General features: G+C 40.7%; 1 protein-coding gene across 33 annotated transcripts in view; it reads right to left on the bottom strand.

Moving 5' to 3' along the window:
• RBFOX1 (RNA binding fox-1 homolog 1) overlaps positions 1–23,890 on the bottom strand; it is a 1,969,097-nt gene that overhangs the window by 539,552 nt on the left and 1,405,655 nt on the right. Inside the window, exon 1 of one of the 33 annotated variants that reach the window (XM_070484998.1) lies at positions 2,189–3,062. The exons of the other annotated variants lie outside the window; for them this stretch is intronic. Coding sequence (XP_070341099.1) covers positions 2,189–2,206 — 18 coding nt within the window. The 5' untranslated portion in view covers positions 2,207–3,062. Of the gene's footprint in view, positions 1–2,188; positions 3,063–23,890 lie in introns of those variants that run through there. 33 annotated transcript variants of the gene reach the window in all.

Here is a 23,890-nt window from a genome sequence, read left to right on the forward strand (position 1 = left end):
CTGCATTAAAAAAGAAGAAAAGAATGGAAAAACCCTCCAACCTCACAGCGTTAATGCTAGCTTGCTAATTCGTATCACCTCAAACGGCACGGATCCAGCTGTTCCCATTTAAAGTCCTGCCATATTTTGAATGCAGAACAAAAGATCTGAATTAAGGACGTAAATAGAATAATTGAGCATGGGGCAAGAAGGTAGTAACCATTTTTCAATTTGATAAATGCAGTTAATAAAAACATGTAGCCCCGAAAAGCATCGGTCAGAAGGAGGAAAATAAGAATTGAAGGACGCAGCTTTTACAAGTGGAGGACTAATTCCTAGGAATCAGGTTAGCGAGTTTTGAGGACCTGGAAGAAGGCCTGGGACACACGATGCTTTTCCCCTGCTTTGAGTTGCAAACACGATGTGTGTAAGAGCCAGCAAACTTCATAAATAAAATCAAGGACGCCACTTAGCAACTCAGAGAAAAAGTGTGACCAGTAAACTGTTAGTCACTTCAACCTAAAGGAATTGAAATTTGTTTACAATTAGCCAGAATCCACTCACCAAATAAAAACCGAAAGAGACTCCTTTCCCCGAAACACTAGCATAGTTATTTCCTTAATGACTGATACCGTGATCCCACGTGACAAGTCTTCTAGGTGCTCAAAAATCAACATTTGTAAACATTCAAAATTTTAATGGTTTCAAACTCCTCTGTCAAAAATAAATGGTTTGAAAATTCAGTGTTTTTAGGTAACACTATCTCTATTAAGTTGACGCTAAGTTTATGCTTTTTAGTGATTTTAGATTTCTAAACACCTCTTTAATGACAGGCAAGTTTAAAGTGGAAACTTATCCTAAGAGGACAACAAAATAATAACAGAGACTGTCCCCAACTGGCAGAATTCATTGTATTGAATTGTGCAAAAATAAGCCGGGTGGAAATGGATCTAAAGCCACTACAAAGGAAAATGGCCAAAAGAAAAGAGGGGGGAAAAAGGAAAAAAAAAAGTCTAAATTGCAAAGCTCACTGAGGGGTAAGGCAGGCTGAGATACCAGCAGAGGTCAAAGAACCGACATGATTAACAAAGAATTCGACAAAGATGCTTTCTACGTAACAGCAAACACAAGTTCATGGATCAGAGTTGAACTAGAAGAGTGATTGGAGGGAGAAGAATAAAAAGAGGTTTTTCTAAGTATGCTGAACAATGAAAACCAACAATGATGATGATGCTGACGAAACAGACAGGTAGGGTTTTACCTTGCAAAGGCCTCCCTCCCTTGGGACACCCCATCTTTAACATGAAATCTCAGAGCTAGGTCTATGGTTACTGGGGTGATAAATGCACACCGGTCCTTCAGTGGCCAAACTAAACTAGGACATATATTTGCACACCCTCCCCCAACATGATTAAGGAATTTTTCTAAGCCTTTCATGCCAGATTACTATTTTTAAAATTTTCAACAGTTAAATATAATTCATAACGACAGGTTCCCACTTCAACGTTTTTATTTTAATGCCATCTCCTGGAAAAAACAAACCAGCCAATAACTACACGATATTTATCAGTAAGCCAGAACAAGTGCACGGAAATCCACGTTTTGCAAGAGCGATCTTGTAAAATACACGCACACAACACACACCTGGTTAAGGCAAATAAAACACGCTACTCGCGTCTACCACACTCAGCCCGAAAATGACAAATAAGTAGTCACTTGTGAGAGTAAACAAAACAAAACAAAGCCAACAAACAAAAAAAGCCACCACGACTCAGAACGGTTCCTTCTTGGTAATTAGACGAAACCCCGCACAGCTACAAGTGATGCAGAAATTTGCTTCATGCCTGCAACCTGCTTTTCCAGACCTTTTATTTATTTATTTTTTTTGAATTCACCATCACAGTGTTTCAAAGAAAAAAAGAAAGCCGTGCATTCCCTCGCACATTTTTTTGTTTGTTTCCTTTTTGCAACTGAAAATAAAATTGCAGCTTAATGCTAATGAACCAGGTCTAGCTTAACTCCCACTGGAAACGCAAGCACATGTACTGGAGCAGTGCGCGATTATCCTGCCACAAGCATAATCACCTTACACAAAATGCGATTACTCTGGGCTGCAATCTTTATCCCCAAAGTCAATTTATTAATCAGAGAGAAAGAGAGAGAGGGAGAGAGGAAGAGAGAGAGAGAGAGAGAGAGACAGACTACCTACCCACAAATACATCATCATCTTGAAAGAGAAACCAAGGGCTCTCTGTCAGCCAACAGAAGTCTCCTTACTTCACCAGAGTATCTGGAAGAAAAACTGAAACCAGTAGGGTAGAAAATCTTGCCTTTTCCTGTTAAGTCCTTAGAGTCCCTCTTGCTTCCTTACAACAAGGTTTGGTGTGCTTGTTTATGAGTTTATGAGGACAGCATCCCTTCAGTGGCACTGTGTGTGATGTGGCTTGCTTCAGGCTGCCTCTCTCTCTCTCTCTCTCTCTCTCTCTCTCTTCTTTTCCTTCCTAACTCTTGCCTTTCCTCTCTTTCCTGTCAAGGCTGCTTAGGTAACAAATTCTTGGTGTGGCTGCTTAATGAGCAAATCCAGACACTTTAGGCAGCCAGCAACAGTGGCAGAAACAAACCCCGTGGACACTGGTAGTATTAATAATAACAGCGATGGTGTAACCATAAACAGGCGGGCGCTACACCGTTTCCTGATGGCTGGAGGGAGGTTCACGCAAGTCCCCACTGGTGGAATTTACAGGAAGGCGGCCGCTCCTCTTGAGGCAAGCGCATCTAACTCTGGGAGGCCAGCATCTGAGAAATGTTTTTAAAAACTCAAAGTCAAGCTCCAGCCGCAGAGAAAGGAACATGTGCAGCAACCGGCTTCCCCTTTATCTCTTTAAATGTACTTCAGAGAAAAGCAGCATCCAGTCGGTCAAGGCCTCCCCAGACTCATTGCTCTTTATACCACACGGCTCAGCATACTTGTCTACAGCCATCTACCGACTCCGCCGTGTCATTGCGGGCTCAGAGGCTGCCTGCTGCCTGCGCTGCGGCTGCTGCTTGCCCATCGCTGTGCAGGGGCAGCCGTTTCCCCGTGCAGGGCTCTCAGCCCGGGTGTGTACCGGGAAGTAAGAAGGGAAGGGGGATGGGCCATTGAGGCTTCTGTGCCAATTCAGCAAATCAAAAACAAAACCAAACCCCACCAACTAAACTCAGCAAATGGAAAGCCTCAAAATGACTTGCTAGCACAAATGTTTCGCCTTCCTAACCTACGGATGGAGATTATACACATGCCCTCGTTAGGAGACCAGATGTGTGTGTGTGTGTGTGTGTGTGTGTGAGTGTGCCTGTGTTTCTTCTGCTTTCTCCCTCATCCTTTGCAATTGCAGACCTGGGCAATTTTGTAGTGTGCATAAAACTTGATCATTTCGACAGGCTCTCCCTACAAAAATCCACAGGGTTGGATGCACAGCTAAGACTTGCTGAAATTATCCAAATTTTTTTACTCCCCTGAATCAGTTCTCCTTTATTAGTTGTTCTTTTTAATCCATTTTAAATTGTATACTTTATCTTGAAAATTATCTCCGTTACTGAAATACGTCGTGAACAAGAGGATGGGGAATGCAATTTGCTCAGCATATTAATTGATGCAGTGCTCAATTATTGATATATGGACAAAGGAGGAATTAATATTAAAATACATCTTGTACATTAGGGGAGAGAGAGAAAAAAATGATCTCTTGCTCAGGTCTGAGTTTTGACCATTAGTTACATGTTTACACATGACACAGAGAAACTGCCTAACTGAACCCCTAGTGATTTACATTTCTACCTAAAACTGCACAAGGCAAAATGTCACCTAAATAATGAAAATGCATTAGCTAAATTGTGGAATCATCTGCAGCCCTGAGCAGGTGACAAGGGACCTGTTAAAATAGCCCATAGATAGTTCCATCAAGATGCATAATGGCCAAGCAGTTTGGGGAGAACCAATGCCAAGCCATGCCATTAAACAAACAGTGATGGAGAGAGATCCTCAGAGCTGGTTACGTCTGAGTGGCAACAAAATAACCACACAGCCACCAACTGGTAAAATCTCAGTCATGCATGCACACCGACCTATCTGCTTACAGCATTTTAGAGGCCCCTGAGTCACAGCAAATAGGATCAGGAGCCCGGTAGCCAACTGTTCTGGTTTGACAGAGGCCAGCGGGTTTCCTGAGATGCAGGAGTTTCAGTGCTAAAACCAGGACAGCCCCAAGCAAACCAGAAGGGTTGGTCACCCTACTTGGGAGAAGTCCTGGACACACTTTGTCATTACAGTTAAGAAAAACAGGGAATCCATCTTCCTTATTATTTTTGATGATGGAGATCACCTCTATGCATAATCTCCACTACTTCTAGATTTGTGCAGAGGACAAAATGTGCTTTTCCTTATAGCCAAACTTGGGGGGAAAATATCTTTAAATATTTACATGCACGTGTTCATTCATTGATTCCAGAGATATTCTACTGAACACCTGCTCTGCGTCGGTTTCCGTGTAGGTACTTGGAATACAGGGATGGTGAATGTGTGATGCAGATGTTTCAAATTGGTGGGCAGCAAATAGCCTGAAGATGCATTTCGTTGGGTCAAAATACCTTTTTAATGTAATTTATTTGCCAACATTTAAAAACCAGGAGATTTCTAATGAAAACCTAGAATACTTTTTTCCGGAAATATTGAATGGTCCAGCAGTGTAAGAGGGAGTGACATTTCCACAAGGATGACAATGAGCTAATAATGAATTCTCCAGTCTCTGCCACTCCCCATTGCCCTGGAGATGAGACATTACTTGGCAAGTGGATTCATGAATTTGCCTTATGGGCCTGGCCTTTGTAGGTATTTAACTTCATAAATGTCTCTTTAGTCATCTGAATTAAGATATTGGTACACTGGTAGAAAATGTAGATAGATAGATAGATACACACATACAGACATAATATATACATGCATATGTGCATAGATACATAGATAGACACATAGTAAATACATAGATAGATATATAGATTTGATAGAGATGTACACAGATTTGAGAGAGAGAGAGAGAGAATATATCATGGTATGTGCATATGTTATATCCACTCGATGCTTATTTTCCACAATGAGCATTGCAGGGCACCTGTCTATCCTACATTGGGGAGTAACCTCATTTCACTTAGGACAAGTAAGCTCTGGTGACCAGTTGGGCTCTGGTCTTTGAATTCTAACTTGTGGAAATGTATCATCGCCTCCAAAATCCCCTGGCTTCTCACATGGTCACTGAGGTCAGGTACTCATCGTGTGGAGCTCTATTTCATACAAGTGATTCTGCTACAATCAACTAAAGGAAACAATGGGTCTTTTTAAGGGAGGGGTTACTAGATTCATGCAAATTCACACTTCCTTTTTCCCCTTCAAGGTGTGCACAGCAAGATAAGTTGTTCAAATATGAATGCTTTCTCTTTCCATATTTTTCCCTTCTTCCCTCCACCTTCACAATCCCCCAACTCCCTTTCATAGCAATACAAAGATATAATCTGAAATTAATGTTTTTTTCTTTCCTTTAGCTAAAGCCTAAGTCAGGTAACATGTATTGGTGGTCTATTTGACCAGCATAGTGTTGTGTTTTATTTCATTGTATCTGAATATCTTTATATTTGAATTATGCTCTCCTGTTCACTATAGTCCCCGTGTATGGTGCTTGCATTATACCAGGTGGATGTCATTCATTCACTTGCCTAAGTGTTGTAGGTATTGGAGTTAATGACCTTTGGATCAGAAACCCACAGGAGAGATTAGAACAGGTGACCTGAAAAGTGACTGGGAGAGTGAGAATGCCTTTGACAGGCATCCGGATGGGGGTAAGGGGCTCTGAAGACTGCAAGTGGGGCAGACATCTCTGGGTCCTAAGAAGAAGATGGTTGCACAGTGCCCTGAGGCAGGCTGGATTCTAAGTGCCAGATCTCCCAATTTCACTACAGACCCATCATTTCTAAGGATGATAGAGAAGCAACTGAGCTACCAAGCCAAGAGAAACCATGGGTATCAGAAAGGAGATGTTACCACTCTCAACTGATGGTCCATGACCTGTCCCCAATGCATCCCTGGTATTGAAATTGGTACCTCCCGGACCTTTGCACATGCCTGTGAAAAGGGAAGGCAGTAAGACAGCTGAAAGCGAATGTTTTGCCTGATGGGTGGGATAGGAAACTGGATTCAAAATTAAGCTGACTTAAAATAAATAATGAAATGTTATTTATTGCACGTCTGAGTTAATGAACTGATTTATCGTAGAAGCTCCAAAAAACCTAACAAAGAAATATATCTTCTCCATGGAGAGGTGGATACACAGTCTAGACTAGGTAGTTTATCACAGATTGAGCAATTGATATCTAGTATTTCTTGGATTTTTTTGTTGTTTTTTTGTTTGTTTGTTTTAACATTTAATCTTCAGCTTTTGTTAGCATAACGGACTCGCCTGATTTGCTTTCTCTCCCTCTTCTCTTCTTGCGCCCATTCATTCTCCCAGCTGCTTGAGCACGTGACCCCTCTGCAAGGAATGAGATTCACCCAAGATGGTGAAACATTTTATCACCATGACACAAGCAGGAGACAGCTGTTTCCCATAAATCAAGTTCTGGAGGTGCTACAATTCTTCTACTCTAAAGTCCAGAGGTTAAATAGACAGAATGGAACATTCAGCAGGCTGCCCCCTCTAGGGGGGTGTCAGTAAATTATTTCTATGGTTGAAATGCTGCTCATAACCAAATTGATTATTCAATCAATTCCTCAAAACTTATTCCTTGAAATGAGCAGACTGACATTTTCTATTTACTTCCACCCCCAAAACTTCCATTTTAAATCATTTTCATAACGAAGTAAACATACTCAAATATTCAATTCAAAACCACTTTTTCCCCCATTTGCAACCTGGCTGGTAGGGCAGAAGCTGCTTTCACAGTGGATATATTTAAAGCTCCTTGTTCTCATGCTCAAACACAATTTATTTTTAAATAATCAATCCAATTATCAATAATCAGCTCGAAATCAAAATTAGTCAATTGCAAAGCAATAGCTTAGAAGCAACACTGATTAAGCTATGGGTGACCTATCTGTTTAAGTGTTTTCTAATCTGCTACAGAAATCGAATACCACTGTGAAGTATTAGATGATAAAGGACAATCAGGATTGGACTTTTAACTTTATGAAAGAAAGTCTTCATTAAAAAGCCACATTACTAAACACTAAACTGAAGGTGATAAATGACTTGAGAAACCCAACTTAAACAGTACTGGAACCTTTATTTAATATGATTTTACAATGCCCTTGTTTGGCACTATTTTCTGCAGTAATGAAAGTCCCAAATAGGTAGATCCATTCTGAGCCAGAAGTGTTCAACTTTGCAGTAGTTACAATATCCTACTATAAGGTCAATGTTTCACTAAGATAGTCCACAGAGCATTGGAACACAAATGGATAACCCCAGAGCAGATCTTCAGTGTCCTGTAGAGACGTGTGGCCACCATCACTATTAACCAGATAAGATGAGCAGAACCTGATCACTTTTTCTTCCCCTTAAAACCACATGGTTGCTCATGTCCAACTCTGATCTCTCCGGCCACATGGGCAAAAGCAGACTCTTCCTCTTCAGTGGAAATTCCAGCAATTCCCACTACATTATCCCAAAGTCTAGTACCTTCAAGGAATATTAAGCCACCAAAAAGATGAACCTTGACAAGGAGATGGTTAGACATATCTTGGTTAATCAATAAGGACAGTCTTATTCCTAGATTCTCCAGGTAGGTATTGCTCAAAATAATCTGCGTTAAGGAGACCAAGTTCATTGGTATGATTTTTTTAATTGTTTATTATGAAATATTTAAAATACATAATTATTATGACATAACAACAATAAAACCATCACTTAATTACCCATCTCCTCGCTTGAGATACAGAACCTGGGTGTGGTGAAGTGCTCAATATATATTGAATCAATGAACAAATTAATTAATAAGCTCATAAACATTGTCCTCCACATAAAAACTGCAGCTAATTCTATCCCCACAATTAGTGATAAATGAGTGCTTTTATTTTTCCAGGCTTGGAGATGAATTTCTCTAAAGCCAGGCACATCCTCCCTTTGGTTTCCCCATGAGGAGCAGCCAGTGTTGCACTGGCCAAGGTTTCGGACACAAACTGTAGCAATAGAATGGAAATGATACCCGTGTTCTGTATCTTAATAAGGCCAGTGTGGCTGGAGCCAGCCACTGGCAAGAACTGAAGTTGGAGAGGGAGGCAAGGATCAGTTTAATGCCGAGCCTTCATCATCACAGGGTGGGGTTTAGGTTTTGCTCCAAGAGCAATGAGAAGCCACCTAGGGAATTCAACTAGGGAATGACTTATTTCCAAGGTCGCCTGGCCACTGAAAAAGTACCATAGCCTGGAAGCCAAGTGAGAATGAGAAGACCAGTCAGGAGTTTGTTGCAGTTCTCCGGGCAAGAAACAATGGTGGCCTGGACCAGGTGGCAATGGAGAGAGGTGAACTACACAGTTTAACCAGCAATGCAAAACATACCCTGACACCAGCAGTTTGCATGCAGCCAATTCCAAAATGCTGACATGCAGCTGGACAAAGTCAAGTTGTGTAGGCACCCCAAGAGAACATGGACCAGGATGAGAGGACACTGAGACAACAAATCACTGAAGAATCTCCGAATTGGCCAGAGAGCTTAAGTAACCAGAGGGATAGCGATCTGCAAACTTTATAACAAACATGAAGGAGAAGAATACACATCTCCTGGGGACTAAAGCTCTGTTAAGTTTGTTCAATACAAACAGTCATTTCTTTGGCATTGAAATCATAGTGAAGGCAGTTTTGCCAGGATAAAGACAGGTTACTCATTACGAGGACTTGAACGCCACAAGAAACTACGGAAGATGGGCACGGCATTGGAGGGAAATCATCTGTTTATACCAGTGTTCAACAATCTGCTGAGATGTTGCAGTCAGGATCTCTGAAATTGCTTGTCCACTCTGCATGAAATTATCAGAGATCAATGTAACCCTTCTGGTGGCTCCCGAAATTAAATGGAAATGGGACATTTTATATTGTCTACTTCACTTTCACTTTTTCATTGAGGTATAACATTGATACAGTAAAGTGCGCTAATTTTTAAAAAATTTTGGTAAAATGTATATAACATAAAATTTGCCACTTTAACCATTTTTACATGTAGAGTTCAGCTGTATTATGTACATTCATGTTGTTGTGTAAATATCACCATCCATCCACATAATATTTTCATCTTGCAAACCTGAAACTCTGCACCTATTAAACAATAACTCCCCATTCCCCTGTCCTCCGGCCTGTGCCAAGCATCATTCTATAAAGTGCATTAATCTTAAGTGCACAGTTTCACATACTACACACACCTGTGTAACCACCGCCGAGATCAAGAGTTGGAACATATCAAGCAGCCCAGAAGTCTTCCTCCTAAACTTGGCAATGTTTACTTTTCTCACTCATCTTCCTGGTTCTCTCTCCATCATAATGCAAAAGGCTTCATGAGGCACTTAGTCACTATGACTCTTTACTTTTCTATCTACAGAGGGAGAGAAACAGACATGACACCACCACTACCTTCTCCAAGAATTTACAATCTGAATTTGACAAGGAAGGACTTTGAATTGTTGAATGTCTTCTTAGATGCCTGGCACTAGGCTACCTGAGGAGACGCAGGGGTACCAAGTATAAAATATGGTTCTGCTCATGCAGAACTTTCCATATGAAGTGGTTGCGTGTTGTTTTAAGTGTGCCTACCCAGCATCTACCCCCATCCTGCTTCTAGGAACTCATGCTTGTCTTCTCTTAGGATACCTCCTCTGAACAACCATCGGTGTGCATGACCCAGTCAGGGCTGAGGCAGACATGCAGGAGTGGGCAAGTGAAACTGGGCTTGGCCAATGAACACAGTCAGCCTCTGGCCACAGAAGTTGCTGTAGAGATGGGAAGAGGCATCAGAGAAGTTGGTTTTGATCCTACATCTGACCTCCAATAGCTGTACAATCTTGGGTGTCTTAGAGAAACTCACTGGACATCAGTTGATAAAAGGGGGACGATAATTCCCACATTATTGAACTGTGGTGAGACTTAATGAGATAACAAAAGTTAAACCATGAGCATATCACCTGGCATAATATACGTACTCAATAAATTGTATGCATTAGTATTAATGCTAGAATAAAAATAATCATTATTTTTATTTTTTATATTTAAGAGAACTAAAATAATGCCCCTCTAGACTATGAGCTCCTTGAAGACAAGAATCCTGTCTTATTTATTTCTATATTTCCAGTATCTGACACATTATGGCTCCTTAGGAAACACATGTTGGGCAAATAAACAAATGATGAAATTCCTGTTTTTAAATTTTGATCCCACTCCCATCTCTTCCCCCATATTTCTTCTCATTCTTTTCTAAATAGATGCATTTGTTTGCTATAAACAAAGTAAACAATGCTATGATTTAGAATTCTGATTACCTCTTACTCCCACCACGATGCTGCCCAAGAAGTGGTCCGAAGTTCTCTGGAACACAGAAGGCAGGGTCCCCAGAAATGTTCATCTTCCCTAAGGACCAATGATAGCTAAGCATCCCAGGTGGCAGCAACTTACACTGCGGGGCCCTTGCTGCTGTGACTAAGGCACTATATGGTGTAAATGTACAAGAATAGAGAACTCTGACTCTTATGGTTGAATTGTATCCCCCTCAAAAGATACATTGGAATCCTAATGCCCAGTATCTCAGAATGTGATCTTATTTCAAAATAGGATCTTTACAGAGGTGATCAAGGTAAAATGAAGTCGGTAGGGTGGGCCCTAATCCAACATGACTGATGTCCTTATAAAAAGAAGAAATTTGGACACAGAAACAGGCACGCACAGAAGGAAAACGATGCAAAGACACACAGCGAGAAGATGGCCATCTGACTGGAGTGATGTATACAAGTCAAGGAACACCAAAGATTGGGGGCATCTATCAGAAGCCAGGACAGGCGAGGAAGGATTCTCCCCCAGAACCCTCAGAGGGAGGATGTCCCTGTTGACACCTTGACTTCAGACTTCTAGCTCCAGAACTGTGAGACAGCAAATATCTGTTGTTTAAAACTTAAACAAGTTTTAAACAAAGTGCTTAAAGCCACCCAGGTTTGGTACTTCGTTAAGGCGGCCCTAGGAAGCTAACACAATGGCTCTCTATGGGGTTCTGAAGCTCCATAATAAGAATGTCCATGTGGTTGGTTATAAACAAGAGAAAACGCCATTTCACAACGCCAAACCATACCTGGATTAAGTTGTTTCCTAAAGTGATTGCTAAACTGGCTCCACTGATACCATAAAACCTTGTGTAGAGGACATGAAGTGCTTTGACAATTGAGTGCTCCTTCCGCCCTTTTCCCCTTTTCTACCAGAAAACTGTAACTGCTAAAATCCAAAGAGCGTGAAGATGTGAAAGCAAGAAGAGCACAGTTATCAACCTCCTGCATGAGTCCAAGGGAAGGGGCACAGTGGTACAGAAGGTGCAGGCAGGAAAATCTCAAAAGATGCTTGCCTCTCTTAGCAGAGGTGGTGGTAATGCTGCACCCAGGGGACTCAGGAACTCAGGAAACACCCCAGCCCTTGTATTCACTTTCTCACTACTTGACTTAATGAGTTGAGCAACTACTTTGGCTCTTCCATAAAAACACAATCTCAAGTTTCTTAAAGGGGATGCAAAGTAGCTAATGGACTCGGAGCAATTGGTTGTAGCTGGAAGCACATTTCAAAAGTACATTTTGTTTATATTAAAACCTCATTTAAGTATCAGTTCAAGGGAAAGCGGCTAACAGGGCAAGTTTAATATGACTAATACTGGCACAACCTCAGAACGTTCCATTTCCATCCACCCAAGAGACGTAATTTTAAAAACATTTTGACGTCACTAATATGGTAAGATGTTACTAATACAGTACCAATTATAACAAGAAGACACAAACATGATACTGAATATTTGCTGAGGAACTCAGTAGCAAATTTGATCCTTGTACTAATATGATGACAGGTTGCAAATGCTCGCCTTCCACTGCACCAGCTCCCCATTAGTCCGTGTTTATGATGTTACAAACGGCACAGTTATTCACACATTAGTTAATCTCTGAGACTTTGCACCCTTGATGCCAATAAATGCACTGGCTTTGCCGCCTCCATGAACCTAAAATTCTCATTTTGGCTTTCTCAAGAAAAGTCATCATGTAAAACTCATCGCAAAATAGCATTTACTTTGGTCAGTTAAACATGGCGATCACCGATATATTTTAAAGCTATTGAGCTGATGGTACTTTGCCCTCCAATGCCAAGATTTCCCCTCATGGATTGTCTAAACGATGACTAGCCTGATTGGAGTGCCATGAGTGCCGCTGGGAAGCTGCTTGCTCATAGGGAGAATTCCCCCGAGCTAAAACTCCACAGGCATTGAAGAGGTTTCTGGGCAGAAAATTATAGGTGCATCTGAAGTCTGCATAAGGAAAACCTCTGGGGTCTTAGCCACTAAATGGCCCTTTGCCAAGAAATCAGACTGATGTCTTGCCCACCCTTCCTACCCACACCCACTAACAAGACACTCTTCCGAGCTGTTCTAGAAATGCAATGTTAGAAAATTGTTAGAAAGTAAGTGTTTAACTAAGACAACAACCAGCAGCCTGTTCTCTGGTCCCAAGAGAGGTGACACTACTTAAGCTGTACAAGAAACTGTCATTATGCCCAGGACTCACAAGAAGTATATGAGTGGGCATATCAACCATGATCTGGAATGGGAATTTAAAGTAATGAGTCCATTATATGATATAAACTGTTACAAGTGAGTATCTTGGTTGGCAATGAGAAGGCAGCATTGAGAAGTATTCACACTTTCTCTGTGTTGTTACTTCTACTGGGAGCATTGAAGAATTTCAAATATTTGCAGGGGATCGCATCTTTGATGCATTTGAGTGAAGCCAGAAGAGTATATGACACACTTTTTGCATGTTAAACATTAGAAAATATTCTACATTTCCACAAGGAAATTTTGTATATCTTATTTATTTTTTTTATGGATCATGTGACTCTTCTTGGTCTATCTTTTATTTTTTCCATTTTTAGAAAAGATTTGGGTAAAGGTGATTTTTTTCTTTTCCACTTAACTCTCTACAGAGGAAAAAAATCCAGCATGAATGTGAAGACAAATAGCAATGGGAAACTATAGTATATATGCCATCTAAATAAAGCACCAGTTATTCGGGCTCAACAAATTGTTTTCACATAGGAATGCAAGCCCAAAACTTCCCAGATTTTTATTTATTTATTCTTTAAATTTTTGGTCTTTTAAAGAGAAGCCAGAAACCTGGATATGTGTGTGAAATGTCCAGATTTTTAAATACAGGCAAATATTTGTTATTCAATCATGTGTGCTAAAAAATTGTCCCAAAGCAACAAAGCCAAAAGGTTTCCATTTCACAACGCTCTTCTAGAGTTCTCAACGTTCAGTGCTCCATAAAAAACTATTCACTCAAACTAACAACTGTCAGCATTTGAAAACTTTGGTCATCACCAAGCAACGAAGCACTTTTACAGTCGGTGTGTCCAGGAGAGAAGTTATATTACAATTGTTCCCGCTATTTAGCCAATCCCAATTACTCCCTATATATGCCCTTATACCCCAGAACAAGACTATCTGTAGTGAGATCAACCCCAAAGCTTCAGCTCCATTAGTGATATACTTCCAATAATGTTGGAACTACATCTTGACTACCATAGAGTTTGCCACATGCTCCCCCTTCACTTTGGTGAGTTCCTTTGCGTCTTTTATCTCTTTTCTTTAATTCTCTCTCTTTCACTTCCCTTGGATGCTGCTATCAGTGAGTTCTCTTTCTACCTCTCCCTGCTCTCAGCATTTCCAATCCCAGAAGTTTGCACAGTGTTTCACTGGGGGATGGCTTTAGGGGTCTTAGTCATCTATATTCAATTTGTAAAGAGGAAATGTTGCACAACAGACAAATATAGATCTTCTTTCAAAAAGCAGATGTACTTGTGTCCATTTGATTTTGAGCCATTTCTTTATAACATCCCTATAGTTTTTCTTTGTATTTAGACTGTTTTTTTCCTCCTGTACTCTCAGGATGTATAGGTTGATATTTTCACCAAATTTGGAGAACTTTTGGCCATTAATTTTTCAAGTATTTTTATGTCCCATTTTCTGCCTCTCCTCTCCACTTGAAACTCCAGTTACATGTCTTCAAATGCTTGATATTTCTCACAGATCACTGAGGCCTTGTTCAATTCTTTTTCAATATTTTTTCTTGTTTCTGTTCCTTGGTCCTACTATTCTAGTCTATATTTAAGTTTATGGATTTCTTTATTTTAGCATTTTCTTTCTTTCTTTCTTTTTTTTTTTTTTTTGAGGAAGATTAGCCCTGAGCTAACTACTGTCAATCTTCCTCTTTTATTTTTGCTGAGGAAGCCTGGCCCTAAGCTAACATCCATGCCCATCTTCCTCTACTTTATATGTGGGACACCTACCAAACCATGGCGTGCCATGCGGTGCCATGTCTGCACCCAGGATCTGAACTGGCCAACCCCGGGCTGCCGAGAAGCAGAATATGCGAACTTAATCACTGCGCTACTGGGCCGGCCCCTATTTTAGCATTCTCTAATCTGCTGTTTATATTTCAGATACGATACATCTCAGTTCTAGAATTTCAATTTGGTTCTTGTTTATAGTTTTCATTTCATTCCTGAGATTTCCCATCTATAACATCATTGTGTACATCTTTTACTTTAAAGCCTTCAATGTTTATAATTATTTTAAAAATAGCTTATGTACTAATTCCAACATTTGAGTCACTTTGTAGTCTCTTTTTATTGACTTTTCATTTTCTCCTAATCAGTAGGCAGCAAACCTTTTCTTAAAGGGTCAGAAAATAAATATTTTTGTCTTTGTGGGCTATCTGGTGTCTGTTGACACTACACAACTCTGCCATTGCAGCACGAAAGTAGCCATAGGCAATAGGCAAACAAATGGGAATGGCTGTATTCCAATGAAACTTTATGTACAAAGGCAAGTGGCTGTCCCACAGGCTGCAGTTTGCTAAGCCCTGGCCTAGATTATCATCAAATTTTTCTCTTCTACACATATCTAGTATTTTTTTATTGTTATGTTGGGCATTTTAACTGACACTTTATAGGGGGTCTGAATTACGTTTCTTCCTTTAAACAATAGTTGTTTTGTTCCAGAAGTACTTAAACAATGTGCATTGTCTCTTGACCCCATCAGCCTCATTTTCATGCTTGGTTAGGGCAAGCCTACTTTGTATTTGTTCATAGTCCTAAGGCATGGCCCTTAAAACAGGGCAGGAATTGTTTAACATTTTAAAAAATGTGCCAGATAGTAAAAATTTAGGCTTTGAAGGTGCCATATGGTCTCAGTCACATATTCTTGTCATTTTTAATCCTTTAAAAGCATGTAAACCTATCCTTAGATCACAGGCTATACAAAAAACAGTCCACACACTAGATCAGGTCTGCCAGGCACAGTTTGCTGACTCCTGCTCTAAGACATGCTCCTTATCCTTAAAGTGTGATCCTTCTAGAGTCTTGACTGAATGACCACAGCATCCCATATCTCTATCCAGACCTCAGTACTATGGCTATTCCACTTTGCTGGGACTCACGGAGCCTGGCCCTACATGCACATGGCCTGGCCTTTGCCAAGAAACCAGGGCATGGAGACTTCTGCCTCCTACATAGCTCTGTCCTCTCCAGTACTCCGCCCCACAAATTCCAGCCACCTTCTCATCCCCAACTCCTGCTCTCTGCCTCTTTAGCTCAGCAAGCCTTCTGCTCCACCTGGGCTCCACTTCCCTGCACCTATTGTTGAGACGTATTCCCCAGGAGTAGAGCTGGGTCAAGTGCTTCATCTCACATGTCTCTATACTCTTAAGGATCATGAGTCTATGCTTCCTGGTGCCCAATACCTGAAAATTGTGTCTCATGTATTTTACCCAGTTTTAAAGTTGTTTATAGACAAAATCTTTGTTCCATGGCTGAAAGCAGAGGCTCCACTGATTCATTCTGATATCTAGCCCTACGGTAGCTATCTGGGATATAGGTTATCATTTGAGTCAAATTGTGCTGTTGGTGTACATAGTGCTTTCTTTCACTGTATTAACAACAAATAGTAATATTAATCTAATATTTTCAAACATTTATATAGTTCCTGCTATGATATAGGCACTAGAGAGCAGAGCAATGAACAAGATAAGCATTGTCCCAGCCCTAGGTGGATTACATATAAAGGGAGTGGGAAGACAGGAGAAAAAGAACGTGAACAAGTAAACAGGTAAGTAACCTAAACAGGCAGATAATTACAGATTGTGGGTAAGTCTAATGAAGGTGATAAGCATGGTGACAAAATAAAGAGTAAGAGTAGCATTAATTAAGCTTTTGGAATGTCATTCTGGCCCAAAAGAGTGAATGGAATGTTGAGTGATCATAATTGATTTTCCAACCCAAAATTTTATTGAGAGGGATGGAAGTGTTATCCATAATTACACCAGGACAACAGCTCAACTGGGACTGTTCCAGGCAACCCAAGACATATAGTCACCCTAAAAAGGAACAAGAACTAGAAAACAGGTCAAATTCTTTGAAAGCTCTGGGTGAAACCTAGATGAGCAATCATGGTGGCCTCAACTTTGTTTTTGAGAGTGGATTTGGAGAGGAATTGACAGATTTGAGAGAGATGGATCTCAAATCCAAAGGAGGATGTAGAGGTTAGAAAGCTGTAGAAGTCAAGGGTGATACCTTGGTTTCTGGACTCAGGAAATGAACTGGGAACTCTTACAGGGAGATAGAAGAAGGGAGCAAGACCAGATTAACGAGTGTGTGTGGAGGGAAGAGATGACGATCATGGATTTGGGTATACCGAGTTTAAGATTTTAAAGTAATATTTAAGTTGAAATAAACAATAACCCCTGGGGTATAAAGATCTAGATCTCAGAGAAGATTTCAAAGTTGGGGGAAAAAAAATCTCCTTTAAAACATCTGTCCAGTCCCTGAAGCTAGGAGCAGTAATAACAACCTCCTCTGAGCTCTCCTAATATTTCATTTCACACCTACCAAATGGTGTTTTCTTCTGCTTTGCTTTATTATTACTTATGTCTACATTTCACACCTTCTAGCAGACTACACAGCCCTTTAAGGCAAGCTATCTACTCACTTTTCCTTAAACGTAGAATATCTACTTTCCTGGTGGTGTATACAGTAGATGCTCAAAGAGCTTTTAGAATAACATAATTAACTCTATGATGCCAAAAAACCAACACTTCTTAGTATGGAAGCTTTAGCTTAGCTGATGAAGAACCTATGATGTGTTAAATCAAATGGGACTCACATTTTCCCTCTCGGGGTAAAGACGTGCTTATGAAGGGCAATCCCACTTATTAGGAGTTCATTTCTCTTAATGGGAAACGTAGCCAGAGGAAAACTTGACAACATCCCACTGACGGCAAAACTGCACGCATGAGGACTTTGCAGATTCTGAGCTGAGACCTGCTCACTGGTTCATAAACCGCCCCCTAACCACAGTCTCGTCAGCTCTGGTTTTTGTCGACCTTAATCAATTTGGTGTCTGTGTAGTTAGGTTCCAATTTCCCAATCTGCACCACCTGAGTATCTGAGGGGGAAAAATGGCTACATCTCAAATCTTTAGTTTGAGGCCACTTTCGAGAAATAGTCTGGGCATGATGCTCTTAGCTATTTAGAAAATTATGTTTCTTAGGGCTGTGCTCCCAAATCATTTCATGCAAAAGGAGATGGCTCTCCTTTAGAATATTTAGGAGCAAATAAGCAAAAACAGGTTAATCAAAACCACTTAAACATTAACCCAGCTATCTTGCAGAACATTCTGTGTTTAATTCAGACATCTATAAAAACATGCCTTTGGCTTAAATATATCAAAGCATATATGCAATCAAGATCAAGGGTATGCAACCATTGAAAATAACACTATAAAACTGCCAAAAATATTTAAATCTCTAAGTCATTATCAGCAGAATACTCTGAGCGTGTGCATCCACGTATGTATGTGCTGCCTCTTCGGCAGACAAGCTTTTAGAAATCATGACCCCAAGCTTTCTATCCAGGAAATTTTCAATATTCTTAAGAGCAACTTGTAAACTAGAAATCACATTGGAGCAAATATAAATGTGCACACAGTAGCAGCAAATGCATCGGTCTCCTCGGATGTGAGCAGGACACTGTCCTGTCAAAATCGAGTGTCCCAATTATCCTGTCAGCTCAACACAAGTTTCCCAACTGTTGGGAGATGCAAAGCGAGTGAAAGATCAAGCTGCAGTTGCATTCAAATCTATTCTATACTGGAAGACTTTCCTCAAGGATAGCAGTGATGCATTATAAAAGGAAAGAAAAAGAGGGGGATGAACAAAAGAAGGATGACATAAAGGCCAGCGTCATGGAAAATCTACTACTCAGAAAACCTTGCTTGTGGAATTGATAACCTGCAGTGTCTCCCCTTAGGGGGATGGCGATCTTTCAGTATGGATTCCCCCAGAATCACAGCTGGGGTAAAACTCAAGAGGAAATAGTATGTTTGGGAGACGATCTAAGCAAACACGAGTAGAAGTATGGGAAGGTGAGATATGGAATGGGAGGAAGCCAAAAGAGTGTGGTCACATGCACGTGAGCACTATGGGAAACTGGCATTTAACCCCGTTGAAATTTAATCCCCGGGGTTGGTATAGAACACAAGACAGAGTTACCCCTCCCAAGGGCTGAGGAGGCTGGGGCACTGATCCACCAAACCCCTGTCTATCCTGAGTCAATGGCTTCTTCCAGGCACATTAAGTCCCAGAAGCTTCTGGATTGCTCTGGGCATGAGTGGAATGCATCCTGTAGCCAGAAAAGCAGTAAACCGTCTTTGGGACATAGGGATGGGTGATGAGAGGAAATGTCAAGGCTCTGAAAGCATCTGCGACAGGCATTCCCAGGAGCCTTTAGAATCATTCATTCATTCATTCATTCACGCGTGTTCTTCAAACTTTGGTGACATATATAAATGATTATTGTTTAAATAATTTTTACATTTTCATTACCTACTTTATATACTTTGTGAGTAGAAATCAACAGAACAATTAGATGATAAGACAATATCAAAGGGTCCGTGCTGTTAAAGACAGACACTCCTACAATACTTCATTTGACACTGCTGGACTTGAATGGGGAAGAACCAAACACCAGTGAGAACTGTGAAAGAAGAGGTCAAAAGGCAGACGTAGGTGGACCTGTGCCAAGGACTACCTTGGATGATGGTTGTGGATGCTTTGGCCTCTGACTTTGGAAATTCTGCATGAAAATGGAGGTGGCTAATCTCAGATCACAGAGCAAATGTATGCAGTGTGTAAATGCACAAATAGAATCAGTCCACTTAGAGTAGGGGATAATACATAAATAGTGACAGGACTTTTGACCACATGATCCTTGTCCACTGATGTTAGACCTATGTATGTTATGTTACATAACAAACGGGATTTTTCAGATGGAATTAAGATTCCGTGTCATAAGTAGGGAGATTATTGTGGATTATCTGGGTGGATCCAAATTAATCACATGAATCCTTAATGCAGAAGAGTAATCAGTCACAGAGATGCAATGAAAGAAGAGGCAGGAGAGAGTCAACCCATGGAAGGGGCTCACTCTGCCATGGCTGGCTTTGAATATGAAGGAAGGAGCCAAGAGCTAAGGAATATGGTAACCTCTAGAAACTGGGAATGGCCCTCAGCTCACAGTCAGCAAGGAAACAGAGATCTCAGATCTACAGCTGCAGGGAACTCAATTCTGCCAAGAGTCGGAATGAGCAAGGAAAGAGATTCTCCAGAAGGAACACAGCTCTGCCAATGCCCTGATTTTAGCCCAATGAGACCCATGTTGGACTTTGATGTAAAGAACTGCCAGACAATAAACTTGGGTTGTATATAGCACCATGTTTGTGGTAGTTTGTTAGGACAGCAATAGAAAACTAACACAAGTAGATTTCTACATGAGAACAAGCTCTGATCTACAGTAGCCCCTTTATCCATAGGGGATACTTCCCAAGACCGTTGAAGACCATGGATAGTACCAAATGCTATATATACAATACTACGATTTTTTCTATACATATATTCCTCTGATAAACTTTAATTTATGAATTAGGCACAGTGTGAGATTAACAACAATAACTAATAATAAAATAGAACAATTATAACAATATACTGTGATAAAAGTTACCATACAACTTAGCAACCTCAGCATATATGACTTTTTTTCTTTCCTTTAAAGTTGAGAACTTTCACCCTTTCACTCAAAGGAAGCACTTTACAGCTTCTCTTTGGCATATCCAAATTGACAGCATCACTATCCTTGTGCTTTGGGGCCATTACTAAGTAAAATAAGTGTTACGTAAACACAAGCACTGCGATACCTCCACAGTGGACCAGATAACTGAGACAGCTACTAAGTGACTAATGGGCGGGTAGGGTGTGCAGCGTGGATATGCTGGACAAAGGGATGACTCACATCCCTGGTGGGACAAAGCGGGACAGTGAGAGATGTCATCATGCTACTCAGAATGGCACACAATTTAAAACTTAAGAATTGTTCATTTCTGGAATTTTCCATTTAGTATTTTTAGACAGCAGTTGACCACAAGTAACTGAGACCACAGAAAATGAAACCATGGATAAGAGGGGACTACTGTACTCATTTTGGCTACCTAGATGGGTTCTGTTTAAATTAAGCTTCCAACATCACCTTCTGAGTCTAGAGAAAGGAGCCCTTGATCAGTTGTCAGGGACAGTCCCAGAGACAAGGAAGGTTGAGAGAAGACACAGGAGCTCTGCTATCACCATGCCTGGTATAGATTCTCTGTGTGTTCCTTCGGCTTAACTTATTATTATTAGCTTATAACAGATGCTTAATCTGCCATTGTTTGTTGGAGGCATGAAGGAGCACTTCCACAGCTCTTTGGGAAGGGAAATTTTACAGCTATAGTATAGAACGCATCATATGATTAGCCCATTTTTAGAAAATCAACAGTCTGAGTCCAAAATCAGTAAGCAACTAGAGACAGAGGGTTTCTGTATCTCTAACTGGCTCAGAAGACAGGTTTGACCACTGATTTTCCTCTTGTTGAACCAAGCTTTTGCATTTTATTTCCTTTTCTTCATGGACAACTCTGATACACAAAGAAAAATGGGTTCAACCACTGGTTCACTCAACGAATGTGGTTCTGACTGAGGAAGGGATCTGAAACTAGAATACACAGACTCCTAAGATTTTAGCTACTGTTCTGGAAAACGTCTCCACTTCTTACAAAAACACTCCCCTCTTTATACGCCAGGGTCGGGAAGGCAGCTGTCAAAGAAATTCACCCAAAGCAGCACCCGAAACTTTGCACATAAAATACTCTTATGCATAAAATACTTGGTTCATTTGCTAGCTACTGCAATATCTAGTGAACCAGGAGACATTTTCCAGATTCCAGTGGAATCTACAAAGACTTGACTTCAGTTCTAAGACTAAACCTTCTAACTCCAAAGAGATGAAATACCGTATCCTTCTCATATCTTAACCTGGAAGTAGGACTTAGCATTTTTACTCATTTCCAAAAAGTGGAGGCTTGTTAACTTTGAGTTCAGATGATCCAGTGGACATTGAAGTAGCATACCAAGGTAGTTAAGGACATCCTTTCTGAAATGAGAAAATAGGCCTGGGTTCAATTCCCAGCTCCACCACTAGGTGTAATTCTTGGGACTAACATTTAACTTATTGTCCCTGTATAAATGGGGATTAAAGGAGAATCTTCCTATGAATTGCTGTGATGTGGTCAATGACTACTAGCTTTAAAGTTCTCAAGCAAGTGCCACCAAGTATTCTGAAATCTTTTCGATGTTCAGGAAACCTTTTTTTTTATTCCGAAAAAAGAACAATAGCCCTTCAATTGGTCAAAATACTTATCTATTATTCTCTAGGTACAGAGCCTTGCACAGGCTACTGTGGGAGCAAACACAAAGGTCAGGGTCTCAGAAAAGATGACAGTTGTGGTGCAGAGGAGGGTTCAGGAAACACTAAAATATGAAAGATTAGAATGCAAACATTCTTCCCAACACTTCCTACTGGCCCATTTAGATAAGGTTACAGGTGAGTCTCCATACAGAAGTGGCTTCCCAGGAATCTGGAAACTCTGGAGATGGAGCTCCGTAGCAAGGCCACGACTCACATGGTCATCTTTGATTTCTCTGTCTGCATCAGCCAATCAAGGATTTGCTAAGTCTGTCTGATACAATTGTACACTGAAGTAACATAGAAGAAGCCTACGATCCTAGGAAATAATTGCTGCCCTTCAGGAGAATAGTTATTTTTTAAAGCAAATACGACAGATAGACACAAGTACATGAACACGCACACACAGGGCTATTAGACCATATCTGATTTTAAATTGCATATCAATGGGGTCCAAAATATGTAATCAAATCAAAGTTACCAAAACACATCAACTATAAAGTTTTTTGTTTGTTTAGTAATAATGTCTTGGACCCTCACAAGACATGGATATTAATTTGCTGGGGCTACCATAACAAAGTGCCACTGAGTAGGGGGCTTAAACAATCGAAATTTATTTCCTCACAGTTCCGGAGGCCAAAAGTCTGAGATCAAGGTGTCAGCAGAGTTGGCTTCTTCTGAGGCCTCTTCTCTTGACTTGAAGATGGTTGTCTGCTCCCTGAGTCTTTACATAGTCTTTCTTCTGTGTGTGTCTGTGTCCCAACCTCCCCTGCTTATAGGGACACCAGTAATACTGGATTAGGGCCCACTCTTATGACACCATTTTACTTTAATTACCTCTTTGAAGGCCCTATATCCAAACACTGTCACATTCTGAGGTACTCTGGGGTAGGACTCCAACATATGAATTTTGGGGGACACAAGTCAGCCCATAAGGGCATGATAATTCAGTATCCCTCCAGTGAGGCTAGGACATCAAAATACTTTATCAGCTGGGTTTGAGGAAATGGCTCTTTTTATAAGTACTTTAGGTGGCCTTTGGAGGGTAATCTGAGAAGCATTAACTGAGTGATGATCTCATACCACCCTTCATTTATCTGCAGGAATCTGGATGACTCCTTGTGATTGAAAGGGAGAACATCTTACTTGTGCAGAGAAGGAAAGGGCTCTGATTGCCATGAAACATAGATCTCTTTCCCCATGACTCCTGGGCTCATGATGACTCAAAGAAATGAGCAAATGTAGGAAAAATATCCAGCCCTGTGTGTGACACAGACCAATAGTTTCCTTCCCCTGGCCTGCCAATACTAAAAGGCAGTGCCAATCCACAGAGGCATCAGGGAGGCATTTTGGGAAATGATACAAGAGTTGGCTTTTAGCAAACCTTTCACCAAACTCTTGGCTCTGCAACGCTCCAAAGTTTAGCATATTTCCCCAGCGTATCAGTAAGAATTCTTTGATCACAGGAAAAAGGCCTGGGCTCTGACTAACTTCAGCAGAAAAAGAGATCACTGGAAGGATATGAGATAGCCCCAGGGAGGCACGGAGAACCAGGTTTAAATATAAAAAGAGGAATCAGATGGATCTGCAGGTCTAGCCCTAGGAACCATCCCCTCACTCAGTCTTACCATGATATCATCACTGAAATGAGTCAACTCCAGCTTTTTATCATATTTGTTTCCCTATTGTGTATCACTACACTTGACATCTGCTATGGTTTTAATGTTCATGTCTGCCCCAAATTCATATAGTGAAATCCTAATGCCTAATGTGAT

Source organism: Equus asinus, chromosome 14 (genome assembly GCF_041296235.1).
Source record: "Equus asinus isolate D_3611 breed Donkey chromosome 14, EquAss-T2T_v2, whole genome shotgun sequence".
Taxonomy (NCBI): Eukaryota; Metazoa; Chordata; class Mammalia; order Perissodactyla; family Equidae; genus Equus; species Equus asinus.